The following is a 19759-nucleotide window of genomic DNA, read 5'->3' on the forward strand; positions in this document are numbered from 1 at the left end:
AATTCTCCTGCCTCAGCCTCCTGAGTAGCTGGGATTACAGGCGTGTGCCACTACGCCTGGCTATTTTTGTATTTTTAGTAGAGACATATTGGTCAGGCTGATCTCAAACTCCTGACCTCAGACGATCCACCCGCCTCAGCCTCCTGAAGTGCTGGGATTACAACAGGCATGAGCCACCGCGCCCGGCCTGTCAGAAGTCTTTTAAAGACTTCTTTAAGAAAACAAATGTAATAATGTTATATAAACCAGTGCATAGTTTGGGATAATATTTACAAAATATTATCTAGACAGAAATCAAAACAACCTTATCTTATACAAATCACATGTGCTCTAGAAATCTGTTATAATATTCAAAGTGTGGCTGTAGTGATGAAAAGTTTAAAAAGAACCTGTTTCATAAAAACTGAGATTTGAATAAGGCAGTATTTCTAAATGAAAGTATTATTTTATATATTACATACAGTTGTATATGTAAATAAACTGGTAAATATTTTAAGCATACAAGTTAAGCACGAAAACCCCTTTATTTGGATATTCTCATTGTGAAAATGTAGGTATGTCTTATATTTACAGTTATCCTATGTTTGTGAATATACGGTATAAATGGGGCATACTGACATGTTTCTGCCAAATCCTGTATTATCATCCTTTTAGGCATACAATCAGAATATTTTCCATTCCTGCTGCAGTTAGGTGAGGTCATATGGCTAATTGAGTGATGGCCAATAAAATGTGAGTAAAAGGCCTGGACCATAAAAACCTCACATTCCATCTTCCATTACTTCTCTATTGCTGATGAATGAAGAGAACTCCTAGGATCCACAGGCAGCAAGAGGCACAAGATAGAATAAAACTCCAAGGAGCAGACAGACTGATGGATGACAAACCACTGAGATTTAGCAGTTACTTGTTATAGCAGGTAGTCTACCATGAATAATACTAAAATCGGTACTCTGAAGTACCATTACAATAACATAAAAATTTGGCATTGGCTTAGCAGTTCAGTGGTGGGTAGCAAGGAAACAGATAACTGACAATGAGAAGTAAGAAACCTATGTGCCAAAGAAATAGATAAAACTGTTGTCCGTGATAACTTGGCAAGCAGGCCACAAGCCTATGGAGTTTGCTGTACAAAGGTAACCAGTTGGAAAGAATAAAAAGATCAGTGTATTACTGGCTGTCCTTGACAATGCACTACACAAAAGAGAACAGAGAGAACAGAAAGAATCTAGATATTTGGGAACTTAAGGTTTAGAAAAGCTTTTGACTCCCAAACAGTAACCTGCAAGTCTAAGAAAAGTTTTAAGCAATAAAAGGCCCACAGCAACTCAGCCCTAGAGCAGAGGTAAGACTAAATGTATGGCTTTCCCATCCAAACCTGATAATTGTCAGTGCAGTAGATGCTGAATGAGAGTGGGAAGTGGGAAAAACAAAACAAAACACAAACAAACAAACATAAATAAGACAAGTTTGAGAACTAGCTCTGAGAAAGATTTTTCAGTACAGTAACTAGCCCACAGATGGACTGAAGGAAACACAGGTCAGAAATCCACTGAGTTTTTGAGGAAGTGTATACTGAAAGAAATCACAAGCCTGGGATGGAAAAAACCTCTGTGGAACTTTGTACAATCTTCATCACTTTATATTTGTACCAGTGACTTGGGGCAAACTCCAAAGAGATGTTAAATACCCACCTCAGATGTGGCCATGAAACAAAGACCCTTCCTAGACAGGGACCATGAAAAACAATGGATAAGGAAGTTCCTCTCAGAGCCTTCATAATCTTTGCTCAGCAGAATTTCAGGTAGTAGACCTGTTGTGTGGCTTCCATTTCTCCCTTAAGCAATTAAGAGTTTTATTTTCATTACTTGGTCCCTGTTCTGCTACTCGATACGTGGTATATCATGGTATGAATTTCTTTTCAGTACAAAGGTCACCAAACTTTGAGGAATCTCATCCGTGACATTTGATGGAAAGTACTGCATGACCAGTGATCCTGAACTTTGAGCTAGATGCAGTGACTGGATGTGACTTTGGGTTGGCTTCCTTGGGAAGGAGGTAAATGTGCTCTGTGTAGGAGGACAAACAAAATGGGCATCTGGTGATAGAAAGTATGGTCACTGGCAGAAAAAGTTATGTGTTCACAAAATTCCACTTTCTCTTTTCTCCTAGATATATAGTAAGACTGCATTTTTTTAGCTCCTTTGTGGCTAGATGGGGTCATGTGACTGAATTCTGGCTAATGATATGTGAGTGAAACTGGTTTCTGCTACTTTCAGGCCTGGCTCACAAAAATCTGCAAAATTCTCCATGTACTTCATTCCCTTCTATTGGCAAATGGAGAATATTTGGAATCTGGAGGAGGAAAACGCCAAAAGATGGAAGAAGCCTGATCCTTGAATAACTATGTGGAACACAGCCTCTCTGCTAATTCACCATAGTGGACTGTGATGTGAATGAGAAATGAATTTTTGCTATGTTCAGTTAGTGAAAGTCTAGGATTGTGTGAAAAGTCACTCTCCCCAAATACATTAAACTTAGATTTGTTATGAATTAATCTGAAAATATTCTGATTATACTCTTGCCTAAGAAAGTAATATACTTGTTATTCAATATTTAATGGCATGGCATTAGTGTTTAGGATCACTAATAATTAAGATATAACTTACATAATTTACTTAAAAATGTGTTGATTTAATTTGAGATAAGTTAAATAGACATAATATTTCCTGATAAATTTTATCTATATTTTTCCCTCTGGCAGGACATAGAAAAAAAGAAAACCAACAACAAAAAATTATATTGATAATTATAAGATGCTCTATTAATATTTCTGTGGGTACATAATTCATTCAGACTATACTAAGCAACAACAATTTTTCATTCTTTTACTTTGGTAAAACATAGCTTAACTGCATATGAAGGTTAGGCAAGTGTGAATACATACCTAGTGATCTTGTTTTTGGAGCCTGTTCTTTGTAATTTCTAAAAGAAGAAAAACACCATTATGACTTTTTGAAGATAAATCCTCTGATCTTAAGAAAATAACATAACAAAATTGATGATAAAACTAATTCAAAGGGCTACTATACTCCTTAGTCACACCAGCAAACAATAGATAATTATGAAAGTCCCAGGTTGTGTATCAAATAAAGGTTTGTTAGAAACCAATGTTACTACAGACATGTGAGGACCTACTTCCCTCACCACCTTTAAAGAGAATTTTGTTTGTAATGGAAAATGTCTTGTCTTGGTTACCTTGCCTTTACTCTTGGGGATTATCTAGATAAAGAATTTCTAAAGTCTTCTCACAGAAAGAATGACTCTCATACATCAAAAATTAAGATTTACATTTTGGCGGGACACAGTGGCTTACAAGCTCAGGAGTTCTACACTAGCCTGGCCAATATGGTGAAACCCATCTCTACTTAAAAAAAAAAATTAGCCAAGTGTGGCACCATGTTCCTATAATCCCAGCTACTCGGGAGGCTGAGGCAGGAGAATCACTTGAACCTGTGAGGCAGAGGTTACAGTTAGCCAAGATTATTCCACTGCACTCCAGCCTGGGTGACAGAGTAAGACTCTGTCTCAAAAAAAAAAAAAAGAAAAAAAAAAGATTTATATTTTGTGGTAAAGGGATAGTGGTATGCCATTTTCAAATGAGAAAAAAATGTAGCTTTTTGAGGCAAGTTTGGAAAACAGAAGTAAATATTTTAATTATTTCAACACTCCACGTGTTTTTATGTCTTTGCAATACATACTGTGACATTTTTGAAAAATTTTTACATCACATTTTTCTATTTCATTAAAAACTATCCCTGACTTGTAAATATATGCAAAAACAGTTTATAGCTGTTACTGAAGAAATCAGCTAAACATAACCTTTACTCTAAAATGTGAAGATATCCTTTATCAAACTGGAATTACAAATAAAGGTAAACTTACTGATTTATAACAGAACAACTATGAAAAGTGGTGAGCAACAGAGATGGAGATAGCAACATCACCACATAAAAAGCAGTCTGGAGAAACTCAGTTTAAGGGCAAGCAGCCTTACATACTGAAACGGTACTATACAGTAAAACGACTGATGTTTACAATAATGGTCCTGGGTCATCAAGAAAATACACCACATTCTTTTCAGAAAGTTCTGTTTAAAAAGACATGTGAAACATTTTCAAAAGTTTTTCATCAAAAACGATTTCAAAGTTTCAAAGATTTGATAAATGAAGGAATAAATTTAAATCAGCTGGCATATTATTTGGCTATAACATCTCATTTTCTGATGAAACTGGACAAATGTGGCATTGCCATATGTTATCTGTACCTAATATCCCACTATAACCTTGGAGAGGGCCATGTCTAAAAACAGGATGGGTTGTACAAACTAGAATTATAGTCTCTTCATATATGGACACGTAGATATTTCTAGCTTTTTAAAAAAGAACTAATGATTATTTCAGAACAGAAAAAGAATCTTACCTTCTAGAGCCTTTAGATCCAGATAAAGAGTGAAAAAACACTGATTCTAACTTTCTGGTTTCTGTACTTGGCTTGGTTTTGTCATTTCTTGTATCCCCATGAGTTTCACCTGTATCTTCTTTAAGAAACACTTTTTCGAGTGGTTTTTGTTCCTTAACTGAAGAACGACAACTACTTTCCTTCTTTCTTGTTTGTCTGACTTTCCCAATGAAGAAGTCGTCACCACTATCACTATCTTCAGACATGGAAGACTGCTTGTAAAACCTTTCTTCTGTGCTATCATCAAAATACTCCTTTTCCTCTTCACATACTTCTTCTCCGCCATCACTGTTACTAGAGAGTGAGCTATCAGATCCTTTGTTTTTTTTAGTTTGACTTAGTGTTTTCAGCTTTGGGTCAGCAGGTGTCTTGTGGGACTCAAGGGAAACTACAGAATCCTTTTCTGAAGGCTTTGATGGAGCATTTGGAATAGTCACTGCTTTAGGTCCATGTTCCATCTTGGCTACTTTTTCCTTTGAATTGTGTGTTGGTTTCTTCGCCAGTATTTTGGTTTCTTTGACTTTTTGCTCACTGATAATAGTTCCTTCATGCTGTAAATTACTTCCATTATCATTTGAATACAAAGTATTCTTAGAATGATTGTCCTCTGAAGCATTCTTTGATGACTCAACTTCAGCAACATTTTGTCTTGCTTCTTTAAAGGCTTGGACAGCAGCTGCAAGAGAAATAGTGCATGACTCATTTTAGCACTGAAATACATAAAACATGACTGTTTTAGAACAATATTTAAAAAAAATTATTTGAAAAGATTTAAGAGGGCAGTTGGAATTGATATTAAATACATATAATGGGTCTGAATTCACAAAGAAATCTTTTGACTTCTTAAAAACCAAACATATGATATGCTCAGATGTATTCATTTTAAATCGTGAAAATGAAAAGAAAATCTTTTCTTCATGTCTTGGAGTTATGAAGAACAGTAAAAACATCACATTATACAAATAAAAGGAAATGGCAACTTTAATTTATATAATAATAATGCATTGAGTATTATAAATTGTGCTTTCAGACATAAAAATCAGTATCATGTGACAAAAACATTTCATTTTATAAATATATTTTATAATAAACATATAAAAAATTATGTTCCTAAGTGGGAAAACCAAAAGTAATGAGTTATGTCAATATTTTTTAAAAACTATTCAATTTTATCTTGTATATATTATATATAGAAAGATATATGTTACATATTATATGTTCATATATTAGAATTTATTAAACAATACAGATTTGGTTTTTCTTCAGAGATCACACTTTCTGTATTTTCAGACACCTTCCACATTGGTAAATATTTGAAAGAAACTTACATTTATAATAGAACCTCAAGAGTTAAAATAAGTGAATCACCATTATCCAAAGTCTACAAAGGCATTAAGTACATGGCTTAAAAGTCATTTAATTCATACCTTTTAGCACATCTATCTTTTTCTTCAGAAGAGGATGTACTGCTAGTCTGGCAATTGCTCTTTCAGTTGCAGTAGAATCTGGCTGCAAATTTAAAAATATAATAAATGTATGGAAATAAAATAAAAATGACACCATTGAAAGTGAATAAAATAAAATCTATCATAGTCTTTAAAATTAGAGTTGAGAATAGAACTAGTTAATATTCTCCTTAGATAAGTTATCTGTATAATCGAGCCATGCTAGAGACAAAGATCATCCTGACAAAAATATTACTGCCGTTGAATAATTAAAATTATCACTTAATCATTAATAAATATTCTTTGGATACTTAATGTTCCCAGAATTGTGATAAGCACCATGTGTAACATTAAAAAAAAAAAACATAGTTTTTACTATCAAAGAGCTTAAATGATCTAATTAAGATGACTAAATATCAAAGAATCAAATAACATATTAGTGCTAAACTGGGTGAGACTACTGTAATACTTGAAGTCCCATTTAACAGAGACCCAGAAATTATCTAATGCTCCATATTTCTATTTTAAATGTCTACTATCACTGACACGTTCTCAGGGCCTAGAACAATAACTTGATCATAGAAAACACGTTATAAATATTTGATGATGACTGAATGGGGACATTATATACAATATTAATATATTTACACATTTGGAAAAATCACAATGCCAGCTAATGACTTGAGATGCCATATGAAGGCTGACAACATCTAAATTTCGACCTCCAGCTCCAACTGAGCTCTAAGCTGATACATCAAACCACCTAACTTGACATCTATTTCACATTGTCAAAACGGAATTCTGTTTTTTCCTCACTAATCTGCTTCTCCTGTAGCTTTTCCATCTGATTGTATGTAATTTCCATTCTTCTGGTTGCTCAGGCCTAAAACTGTAAGGATTCTTTCCCAATATTTCTCTTTCCCTCAAAACTCACAAGACACTCTGTGGTTCCAAATGTAAAATATATCCAAAACCAGTCGCTTCTCATCATTTCTATTCTTACTACCTTTGACTAAATCACCAACACCTTTCACCTGGACCAACATAATTAAACTTATACCTGGGCACTCTCCTTTGCAATCTGCTCTCTAAACAGTCAGTTTTCCACATAGCAGCCATGGCGGATTTTAAAAATGTAATCAAATCATGCTATTTCCATATCTGTTCTTCTTTAAGCTTTATTGCCTTCTGATGCTTAGGCCATACCATTGCAATCTCTTCTCTACCTGGAATACTCTACTCCCAAATATATACACGGGTGATCATCTCACTGTATTCAGGTCTCTGCTTAAATGTCATCTCAACTAGCACAACACTTCCCATCACTATTTGCTTCACATCACTTACCACTGCATGGCAGTGTAGATGTTTTCATATCTATGAGGCAGAGACTTTGTTTGCCTCATTGCTAAAGATTCAATGCCTAGAATAGTGAGTGGTAGGTACCCAATATACATTAATAAAGCTAGTGAATAAATTTCACTAGTGTGTGAAAGTAAAACAACCAGTTTCAAATGTCTTTATCCTAAATTTACCCTTCATTGTGAATAGTCAAATATAAGGTGTTTCCAACCCAGAATTATAAATGTACGAATACCGAAATAAAAACAAGATGATGGCAGTATGCAAGCTATTCTGTTTGGAGGATTCATCTGAGTAATGTCACTCAAAGAATATTTAAATTACACCTGGTGCAAATCCTGTGCCAGGACCACCTGCTATTTAATTATCTTGTGTACTAGGTTGAATAGTGTCCCCCCAAAATTCACATCCACCAGGAAACTCGGAATGTGAACTTATTTGGAAACAAAGTCTTTGCAGATTAAATTATGATGGAATCACAGTGGCTCAGGGTGGTCCTAAGCCCAGTATGTCTCGTTTCCTTATAAGGAGAAGAATATTTAGATACAGGGGCACAGAGAGACACAGTAAAGACTACGTGAACACTAAGGCAAAGATTGGAGTTATCCTGGCATCAGCCACCAGTAGCTGAAAGAAGCAGGAAGGTTTCCCCTCTGGAGCTTTCAGAGAAAGTGTGGCCTCACTGACACCTTAATTTCAAGCTTTCACCCTCATCAACTGTGAGAAAATAAATTTACCTTTTTTTGTTGTTGTTGAGATGGAGTCTCACTCTGTTGCCCAGGCTGGAGTTGCAGTAGCATGATCTCGGCACGCTGCAACCTCCACCTCCCAGGTTCAAGCTATTCTCCTGTCTCTCTATATCCCAACTCCCAAGTAGCTGGGATTACAGGCACCCACCAACACGCTCGGCTAATTTTTGTATTTTTAGTAGAGATGGGGTTTCACCACGTTGGCCAGGCTGGTGTTGGACTCCTGACCTTGTGATCCGCCCGCCTCAGCCTCCCAAAGTGCTGGGATTACAGGCGTGAGCCACCGCATCTGGCCAATTTACGTAGTTTTAAATCACTCAATTTGTGATACTTTCTTATGGCAGCCTTAGGAAACTGATACACCTCTATTCCGACTATTAGACACAGCTTCTCTTCAACCTTTTCCAAGAAATGTCATCTACTTATGGACCATTCATTTAAGTACAGCACAAAGTGAACCCGTTTCTTCAACCTGCTGCTGAGTTTCCTGATACAGGAAAGACAGACAGAAGAGAATTTAGGAAGGAAGCCTATTGCTAGTATCCTGAGTATCCTGAGTATCCTGAGACAACCTGGGCTGCTGAAGGCATAGGTCAAACATGCTTGCTTGAGCATTAAAAGCTAGAATATAGAAACCCCAATGGAAAACATGATTTTCAGGCTAGCAAGACTGAAAACAATATATGAAAATAGTCACATCAGTATATTGGGACCTACAAGATTTCAGATAGTAAAACAAGTCACCAAATAATAAACTAAAAAGAAAAGATGTACAGATCACAATGGTTTCAGACTTTAATTCTTGAACTCAAACTATAGAGCAGCTAATGCTTCTAAAATTATAAAGGAAAAGAATTTCCAACCTAGGGAAGAAGAAAAATACTTCCACACACGCAAAGTTTTTTCAAAAAAATTTATATCCCGTGTACACTTCTGCCCAAGAAGCTACTGGCTCCCCTAAAATGAGGAAGAATACAAGTAATAAGAATGGCATAGGAGACAAGAAACAGAAGATCAGGCAAAAGGAATTTTCCAGTATGATGGTGACAAGAGACTTAGGTTGGGGATACTTGGTGTGTTGACTATCTGGAGAGGACATGTCAATAGCAGATGGAGAGACTGGTGTTACACTAGAGATAAGACAGAGAACTAACAAAATAAACCTATTACAAATGGTAGAAAACAGAAATATTATGCAGAAAAAGAAAAGTAATAATAACTCAGTACATGACTCACAGTAACAATAACATAATCACTAAATGTTCATCTAATCTGATTCAAGTATATAAGGAGGATGGAGGGGATAAGGAGGGATATCAGGAGATAAGTATATGAGGAGGATGGAGGGGATATATGACTTAGAGCCTGAAGGAGAAAAGAGATCTAAATCCTTACCTACCATAACATAAAGTTAACAGCTAGTGCTTAAAATGAAAAAGCTAATACAGTACATAAACATGTTGCTGTAGGGGTAAACTCTGTATGAACTAACTGCAATTGAAGCAGGAAAGGAATAACAGAGTACTGCCATTTTTATAAAAAAATTCTTGTAGAAGTATTCGATTTTCAAAACCAGGAATTGGCAAAATGGCCCATGGGGGCTGTTCCAGCCTGCCGCTGGAACTTCTTTTATTTAATAAAGTTTTATGGGAACAAAGTCAATCACATTCATTTGTATACTGCCTATGTCTACACTAATGACACAATGGCAAAGCAAAGTAGTTGTGACAGAAGCTGTGTGTCTTACAAAGGCATTCATTTCAGGTTCTTTATAGAAAAAGTGTGATGCCTGCTCTAAATTACATGCAAATACAATCCTTGGTGGGGCAGAACTAAAAAATCAGGAAGAAAGAAAAAATTGTGTAGTATACTGCTGTTTCCAAATCCCTGCTTTGACAACTTACTAAAATCTTTGCAGAACTGGGTATTTCTTTACAGAGTTAGTTATACCTTCCCATCTTAGTTATAACAAGTTTTAGAAGAGCAGTGGTAACACTTGCTTATCTAGTGTTGACTCTGGGGGTAAATGCTATTTTGCTAAGAATCATTTTATCATTAATTTTATTTAGCAAAGCTGTTTCTCTGCCCTGGAAGATATCCTAGACTAACTCTGATTTAGTAATCTGATTTCAGGGAATTTCATTTTTTTTCTGAAAGACTCTAGAAAAAGATTTACAATTCTATAATTATGTACAAATCTCATCAATGAAGATTTTTTTAGATTTTTTTTTTTCTAATGTCCTCTTCTATAACTGTGTTTTTATGTTGCAATCTTTGTGGAGCACTTATTTGTGGAAGAATATCAAGTTAATAAAAAATGAGACTGATTCGAAAAAGGCCACAGTGTTGCATAATCCCAGGAGAGTCACTCACATTGTAGTTGTCAAATTGCAGCTCTGCAGCCATATATAACAGCAGTGAGCCAAAGGAGAACATAAAAGTCTGGGTCTACAGGGTATGTAGGGATATAAAATGAGTAGTTATGTAGAATTATGTATACTACAGTTTTAGGTTCTGTAATTATATGCAATTTGTTTTTGAAGAATAACAGTTAATGCTATCAGCTGATAAAATGTTATATATAAATATTGCTATAAAACTCTAGGATATGTTTTTTGTTTTATTTTAATTGACAATAATTTTCTATACTTATGGGGTACAAAGTGATATTGACACATGTATACATTGTAGAATGATCACATCAGAGTAATTAGCATATCTATCACTTTAAACATTTATCATTTCTTTGTGATGAGAACATTTAAAATCCTCTCTTTCGGCTATTTTGAAATATATTCTTAAGTGTAGTCACCTTGCTGTGCGACAGAGCACCAGAATTTGGTTCTTCTTTCTAACTGTAACCTTCTATCTGTTGACCAATTCTCCCTTTTCCAGTTTGTACTACTCCTGCCCCCAGCCTCTGGTAACGACCATTCTACTCTCTATTTCCACGAGTTTGACATTTTTAGATTCCACATACAAGTGAGCTCTACCAAATTTCACTTCCATTAGCAATATATTAAAGTATGTTTTTCTATGCGGTTTTCCCATGCAGAATGTTAGCAGACTTTTTGTTTCCTGTAATCTAAAAACTCTGTAATGTAAACTAAAAACAGTAAGTCATTATAACGTTATTTTTTATTCATTATGTTAGTAGACCACTAGTATGTACTTTTCTACAAACATCTGTTCATAAATCTTGCTTTGTTCTTTTTCTGCTGGTTTGTTCATCATAAGTAATAATCACAGATTTAGAAAATTAGCTGTGTCCTTTCACACGTATTTGCAATGTTAGTATTTTTTAAAATCTTTTTTTTTGGACAATTTTCTGGGTGAGAAATTTAAAATTTTCATGAGTCAAACTTTCATGACCTCTGAGTTTTAGATTATGAAAATAACCTCTACACCAAATATATTTTTCTATTAATAAGTACTTTGTTGATAAGGGTAGTTATTTTTAAGGAAAATACAAAACATATTCTGATGCTTTATACTTCGGCTAATATTTGATGAGAATGTGGCTTATTCATGAAAAGGATGACATGTGGGCATTTGATTTCCTATAATCGCACCATACCAGAGAATACACTTTTTGCTTCTGGGAAAGTTCTGAATAACCATAAATACAAAATCCAGTTTATACTATGTGGAAGTATCCACGTCCTCAACAATGGCTAAGAGAAACATCGCTTCATGGGTAGAAATACCATTCTGTTTATTGAAAATAAATGGTTTCTCAAGTTCTTGTTTATTTTATTGAGAATTTTTTAACAAAAATGTCTGTGAAGTATGTGCTGTACCTACTCTGTACCATAATCTTATGGTGTATATACAGTTCAAAATGTACTCAGTGCTTCTAATTTTTATAAATGAAATTTTGATAAAGTTGCCTATCCAATACCATGGCCAAACATCTTAGAGAATGAACTACTTGTTATATTGAAATATGTAAAATGTTAGAGTTAATAATACTTAACAAAACATATTTAAAAATTACAATACAGACATAGTGAGTGCATGACACAGTGAAGTTTTGAGGCAAAAAGAAATCTAAACACTGGGAAGATGAGCTTTGTCATTTTTATCGGATGCCATAACAACTCTGAAGAGGGACTAAAATGCAACATCAGGACGTTTGATCTGGAAGAGCTCTTTATTACAGAAATGAGAAGCAACAAGAGTCAGAGGTGGTAAGTAACCTAAGGTCACAAAGCTAGGGAGAAGGTAACACTAGTTGAAATGCAGAAACTCCTAGAAACCTCTAACTTTTGCTAAACAAGAATCTTTGCAGAGTGTGAGTTCACAACTTATAATGAGGATATTAACAATTACTCCCTAGAAGTGTGTCAGTCTCAAAGAAAAAGGCACAAGTTATGCTCAAGTACTAATTAGAATACTGTTATTATAACACTATAAGAAATCATAATAATTAGAATTGAGGCTTTCACTGAATTAAAAATTATTTAATCAAGGCATTCCTAAACATCAGAGTGTATTGTAGGAGAGACATATATCTCCTTCGTATATATCTGGTCCTTCAATATTCCTTACATTTAGTTGCCAGCTATTTTTAACTAATTTGTATTTCATCTTGATGACATGTAATTTGCAAATGTCAGTTGCTTGCAATTATGGGAGTAGAAAAAATATTCTAATGGGAAAAAAACTGTGCAAATGAAAATCTTAATAACATACACATTAGTTATAAGTTTTATAAATACTAAACTTAGTTTTCCATTCTTAAAAGACTAATAAAATTACACATGTACTTAAAAATATTGGTTTTAAAGAAAGTCTTTGACATACCAGTTTAGTAAATTATGGCAATTATTTAAGTATTTTTATTCTTCCTAAGAGAAAGTCAAATTTAATATTTTTAGCTTTTCATTTTAAATCTTTAATTTTATTCTTAAGAATTTTATTCTTAGAAAATCCCACATTTAACTTTTAAAATTCAAATTTCAACAAGATCTAAAGGAGAAATGGACCAAAGATTTTATCAATCAATGAGACTAACCTTCTAGGCTTGATTTCAAGATTACCTACCCAATTAGGAACAAGCTAGAACTCAAAATCTGTTTTTGGAATTCAGTCTAGTATTCTCAACAAATTTTCTTTTCAACTCTGAGATAACTTTCACATTTCATGACCCAACTCCAAATGTTTTTTACACTATAAATTGCATAAAGCTCCCTTCATGTGTTTTTGAAAAGAAATGAAATATAAGCATTAAAACAAAAAGTTGATGAAGCAGATGGGCTCAGGTTTATTACTTTGGCAGGGTTTTGGGTCTCTGTTGCACTGAGATAATATATGCATCTTGCTTATTGCACTGGGATAATATTTGCATCTTGCTTATTGCACTGGGTTAAGTGCAGAAACTCATAAGAATGAGTAGAACAGACTCTTTCCCTCCTTATTTCTCTCTTGCCCATCTTCCTTCCTCACTTAACTTCTTCCCTCTTTGTATTTACTGAACTCTTACTATTATGTGAAGACACTATCTTTCACATGAGGACACAGAGATTGTCTTTTGAAGCTCACAATGTTGCTCTAATTTAAAAGGCTAAGACAAATGCACAAACAACTAATACAAGGCAGAATGTGATAGGCTTCATAGATGAGATAGAAAATGGAGATTTATAAAGGGAATAGAAATACACTGATGTATCTTAAATAAATTTATTTTGAAACTTAAAAGGCTACTAAGTAATCTCAATGAAAAAACAGTTTTTACACCTGCATGAAAAAGTCTTCCCAATATCAGGAGGTATGAAGGAAACCACAGCTTTCCTTATTTAAAACTGACGTAATGTTTGCCATGGAAAATTCTTCGGAAACTGTGGTTTTCAGAAACATACCTCCAGTTTCTTCCATTTCAAATACATTAAATAAAAAAGGGAAAACACCTTACCTTTTAATGGAAATTTTTTATTTGGGTATATGGGTATTTATTATAAACAGAAAAGTATTTGGATGTATCTCAGAATGTAAACAACCCCAAAATGAAAAAGATCTCTTCTTTGAAATACTACCTAAAACAAACTGACTATAAATAAACTGGTGGAGGTAGAATGCTAGTAGCAGTACTTTGAATATCAGATGGACTTAATTTCAATTATAGATTTTTATCTGATGATATAAACCCACATATTAATATTTGTATTTATCAAAAACATTTAGAAAAATAATAGCAAACAGTCCATTTGGCTGGATCACGAGTAATGTGGCTAACTAAACATGGATATTTAGGTGGTGATGAAAAAAATACTCTCCAATATTCTGTCTACTGTGTGTTCCTGCGTTTGAAGACATTTAATAAAAACACTGAAAATTGGTCATATATAAATAGATTTTTTGTGAAAATTAAATAAAGTTTTATGGGAATTTGATACACACATATACATACACACAAAATGTTATATGTGAACATTACTGTGAGGGAATGAACATAAGCGTAAGTGATAAAGCCAGTCATTTAATCATTCAAGCTAATCATTCATTAATCAACTGGAGGAAGTAATAGCTTTGTAGTAGGGGTATCTGCAGCTATTATTTCTTTTCTGCATGAAAAGGGAGAGGACATAATCACTGTTCTACTTCTCCTAAGCCACTGGGTCTGTTTTTTAAGTGATAGTGATGTTTATCTTCAGTTAAAACTTACATTAAATACCAGTTACACTCTTCCTTGGTTCCTATTTCCAGGAGTGGATCAATTTCTAAAGGTATTTGGTCCCAGAGCACCATACGTATATGTCCTATAGTCAACTAAGGAAGAACAAACACATAAAAATAGGACAAAACAACAAGAACAAAAAGGAAAACTATGCAGAACTCCATGTAATTATAACAAATTCTAGGCAAGCAGAGGCCAAAAATGAACCTCTCTCTAACTTGCCCTTTTAACACTGGAAAGCCATAGGGAGTTAATAATATGACAGAAGGAAATGAATGCTTGAGAAAATTAAAAGTGTAGAAATTAAAAAAATAAAACGAATTTTCAGTAGTGATGTGACACAACTGAATCAAACAGTGCTTATACTTATCACTATTTTATGGGTCTTTGGATCTTACAGTTTGGTACTGGTGGCAGAGTTACTGGGAAGGGAAGGTTAAAGGGGATGATGGAGTTGAGTGCCAGAAAAGAAGCATAGAACAACTGAACAGACCAGGATGGGATGTTCCACTATGGCACTAGTTTCTAAAAGAAAAATGGAAAAGATTGAGGACATATAGAAAGCAAAAATTCCAAAGACAAACCTGGCCCAGAATATTTTCCCTTGAGAGATTATGGGAATTATCCTTGCCATTATTGCAGAACATGAACCACTTTCCTCAACTCGACTTGCTCGCAAGAATAGTAGATAGGCAAGAAATCGGTAAGGTAATCCTTTCAGGACCATGCTCATCTACATACTATAAAAAGATGCACATACACAGGACAGTCATTTTAACCATTTCTGGCCACCCTACTCAGAAAACTTACCAAGAACTATGCATGAATCTATCCTTCCACCCATCTGAAGAATGGAATACTTTCTGTGAGTTTTAAAATATCACATCTTCATCTGTTTATTTTCCACCTCTCAGTTTCAAAAAGAACTTAAAAGATCATAGATATAAAATATAGTAAGAAAATGCCAAATAAAAGTAGGCAGAAAACATGAAAAGGGGGAAAGAGAAAATATTATTATAATGGAAGAGACTAATTAAAATGAGGAAACTGTATACATCAAAAGACCCTATTAACAAAGTAAAAGGAAGCCAAATAATAAAGGCAGCTATTTCCAACCTGACAAAGAGTTCACTCCAAAATATCTGAAGAACTCGTATAAATCATTAAGAAAACAAACCAATTAAATATTAAAAAAATGATAAAACCAGGCACTATACAAAAGTGGATATGCATATGACCAAACAAAATGATGACATGTCAATGGAAAAATGCAAATTAAATTTAGGTATTATACATGCACTAGGATATCTAAAATGAAAAAGACTAGCAATACAATCTTAACTAGAACTCTCATATACTGAAGGTGGGAGTATACATTAGTACATTTACTTTGGAAAACCAGCGTATCTCCTAAATTGAACATACGTGTGATACTGTTATAGAATAAAGAAATATATATTTGGTGTTTATCTTGGTTCCTGGCCAGAGCTCCCAAAACTCATGTCATTTCATAAGCAATAAGAAAATAAAGGTGAAAGGAGCATATTTTGTTATAATATTTTATTTTTGGTCCTAGTTTCTGAAATATGCCATGTTCCATAACCAAGTAACTCCACTTTCAGGTATATTCCCCAAAAGAAATGTGTAACAATGTTCATAGGGATGGATGTCAGCAAGATGGCAGAACAGGACTTTCTAGGGCTCATACCTGCACAGAAACATCAATTTGAATGACTATCTACACAAAAAAATACCTTTATAAGAGCTAACGAAAACAGATGAGAGATTACAGCACCTAGGTATAGCACAGAAATAAGAAAAAAAGAAAAACAACAACAACAACAACAAAAAGACATTGGAAAGAGTAGGAAGAACAGTTTTACACTACTCAAATCACCCCTTCCCCAACCCCAGGCAGCAAACCATGGTGAGAAATACTTTCCATGTGGTGATGGGAGGGAGAGGTGAGCACTATACTTTGCCTGGGAACCCAAAACACAACCTACTCCAGTAAAACCAGCACCAGGAAGGCCGTCACCGGCCCAGACTCCACGCTGGTAACCAACGACTGAGACTCCAGGCTCACCCCAGTGCTAGGTTGAATGCCGCAGTCCCAGGCTCTAGGCCTACACAGCAAATTGTGTCTCTCGGTTGTCCCAAGACAGGCCAATATCAGTGGCCCCAGGTTCAGAACTGCCCTCAGCAGAGGATGATCCCCACAGTCCCAGGCTTTGGGCCAGCCCTAGGTTTCAGGGCAGCCCAGTATCAGGCTAGCACTTGTGGTCTCAGCATTTAGGTCACCCTCTGTCAGACCTGTCAGATCCCAGGCTCCAGGCTGGTACATTCAGACAAAGCCTCCACGCCTGCCTTGGCACCAGGCAGGATCCTACAAACCCCAGGGTCCAGGTCTGCCTCAGTTGCTTCAGCATATATACTGACCTCAGTACCGAGGTGGTTCTTGTAACTCCAGGCTTCAAGCCCACCCAAGCACCAGGCCAGGCCCTGTGACTGAGGATACAGACCTATGCAGCACTAAGTCTGCCCCTGTGGCCCCAGGTTTCAGATCTGCCCCATGACCAGGTTGGCACCCTTGGACACAAACACCAGGCAGGCACGTGCAGACAGAGGCTCCAGACCTGCCCAGTGCCAGGCTGAGTCCCAAGGCCCCACTCTCCAGGTTGGCCTCTGATGCCCCATTCTCCAGCAGACCCAGGGTCCAGGTCTGTCCCAGAAGACTCCCACTGGACCAGCCAACACAGACCCAGGGTGCAGGACCACTCCTGTCTACACAGGTCCCAGGCCTGCCCCGAGGCTGTAGGATACAGGCCAGCTTTTGTCGACCTAGACTCTAAACCAGCACTTGCACATCAGCTTCTAAGGCTGGCACCAATAGACAGAGGATCCAGGCTGGTCCCCATGGCCCCAGGATCCAGACCAGTCCCAGTGATTCCAGGCACCATGCCAGCACCAGCAATATTAAGTTTAGACTAGCCCTGTGGACCTATGCTCCATGCTGGCCTTGATACCCAGTCAGCCCCCATGGTTCCAGGCTCCAGAGGATCCAGAGTCCAGGCCTACTCCAGTAGACCCAGGGTCCAGGTCCACCTCAGCATTCACAGTTCCAGGCTGAATGCCAAGGACTGAGGCCCCAAGACCACCCGTGTAGACTATGTCTTTAGCCCAGCCCTTATTGATCCAGTCTTCAGGCCCTATCACATGAACCCAGATGCCAGGCCAGCCCACATGGTGACCTGGTCACCAGGCTGGCTTGCCCAAGGATTCCAGCAGCAAACCTGCCCTCAAATCACACCAGACACCCTGCCCAAAATCTCTGGATGTGCTGACTGGAGAAGGGTTCTCCCAGACAAAGCGAGTATGCAAACACTAGAATAAGTCCCTACTTCTGTAAATATGCAAAAATCAACATAAGGCAACAAGAGACAGAAAAAACCTAAGAGATACAACACTACAAAAATAACGGAATAATATCCTAGTAGCTGACCCCAAATAAATGAAGATCTAGAACAGAATGACAAAGAATTCAAATAATTATTTTCAGAAAGCTTACAGAACTTCAAAATATATACAGAAACAAATTAATAATATAAAGAAAACAATAAAATACCAAAATGAGAAAATTAACAGAATGACTAAAATTACTACTTGAAAAATTTAAATTCTGGAGGTGAAAAATACACTGAAATAAAAATTTAATGGAAAACATCAACAGCAGAACTGATCAAACAGGAGAATCTGTGAACCTGAAGATAGGTTATGTGAAAATATATAGTCAGAGGAGAAATTAGAAAAAAAGAATCAAAATGAATGAATTAAATTTATGAGATTTATGGAACAGCATCAAAAGAACAAATGTTTGAATTACAGGAGTTTGTGAAGGGGAAGAGAAAAACAAAGGGGTAGAATGCTTACATAAAGAAATAACATCAGAAAAAATTTCAAATGTGAGGAAAGACATAAATATCTAGGTACAGGAAGGTCAAAGGTCCCCAATCAGATTCAATCCAAAGAAGACTACACTCAGGCACATAATCAAATTGTCAAAAATCAAGGACAAAGAAAGCATCTTGAAAGTAGCAAGAGAAAAGAAGCAAATGACATGTAAGAGAGTTCAAATAAGACTAGCAGCAAATTTCTCAGTAAAGGCTTACCTGATAAGCCAGGAGAGAGTGGGATGATTTATTCAAAGTGTTGATGGAAAAACAAACAAACAAACAAAAAAAACTGCCAATGAAGAATACTGTACTTGGCAAAGTTGTCTTTCAGAAAAGAAGAGAAATAAAAACTTTCTCAGACGAAAGCTGAGAGAGCTCATTACCACCAGATCTGTCTTACAAGAAGAAATGATAAAGGGAGTTTTTTGAGTTGAAAGAAAAGAACACTACTTTTAACACTAAAATATATGATAAAACTCACTGCTAAAATAAGTAGTCAAATTTAGAATCTACTAATACTCTAAATGGGGGTGTGCAAATCATTTGTATCTTTAATATAAAGATGAGAGGACAAAACTATTAAAATATTGTTAGCTACAATAGTTTGTTAAAGAATACACATGTAAATTATAACACCAAAATGAAGTGGAAGGAGGAATAAAAGTATAGAGTTTTAAAATATGATCAAAGTAGCCACTAGTGAAAATCATTTAATGAGAAACACAGCAAGAGAGAAAGAAAGGAACAAAGGAGCTACAAAACAGCCAGAAAACAATTAGCAAAATGGCAGTAGTAAATCCATATGCAGAAATAATTACTTTGAATGTCAAAAGATTAAATTCTCCAATCATAACACATAGTGGCTGAATGAATTTAAAAAACAAAAAACAAACAAACAAAAAATAAGACCCAACTATATGCTGCCTATAAGAGACTTATTTTATCTGTAAGGACACATAGACTAAAAGTGAAGAAACGAAGCAAGGATATTCCATGCAAAGAGTAGGAGTAATTATACTTAGTTAAAAAAGACAAAATCAAAAACTGTATGAT

The 19759-nt window shown here is 35.6% G+C and overlaps 1 protein-coding gene across 1 annotated transcript in view; it reads right to left on the minus strand.

Moving 5' to 3' along the window:
* SRFBP1 (serum response factor binding protein 1) overlaps nt 1-19759 on the minus strand; it is a 70986-nt gene that overhangs the window by 13026 nt on the left and 38201 nt on the right. The window contains exons 5-7 of the mRNA XM_011987788.1: nt 5949-6030; nt 4483-5197; nt 2948-2985 (exon numbers count right to left, since the gene is read on the minus strand). Coding sequence (XP_011843178.1) covers nt 2948-2985; nt 4483-5197; nt 5949-6030 — 835 coding nt within the window. The remainder of the gene's footprint in view (nt 1-2947; nt 2986-4482; nt 5198-5948; nt 6031-19759) is intronic.

Source organism: Mandrillus leucophaeus, unplaced genomic scaffold, assembly GCF_000951045.1.
Source record: "Mandrillus leucophaeus isolate KB7577 unplaced genomic scaffold, Mleu.le_1.0 Scaffold316, whole genome shotgun sequence".
Taxonomy (NCBI): domain Eukaryota; kingdom Metazoa; phylum Chordata; class Mammalia; order Primates; family Cercopithecidae; genus Mandrillus; species Mandrillus leucophaeus.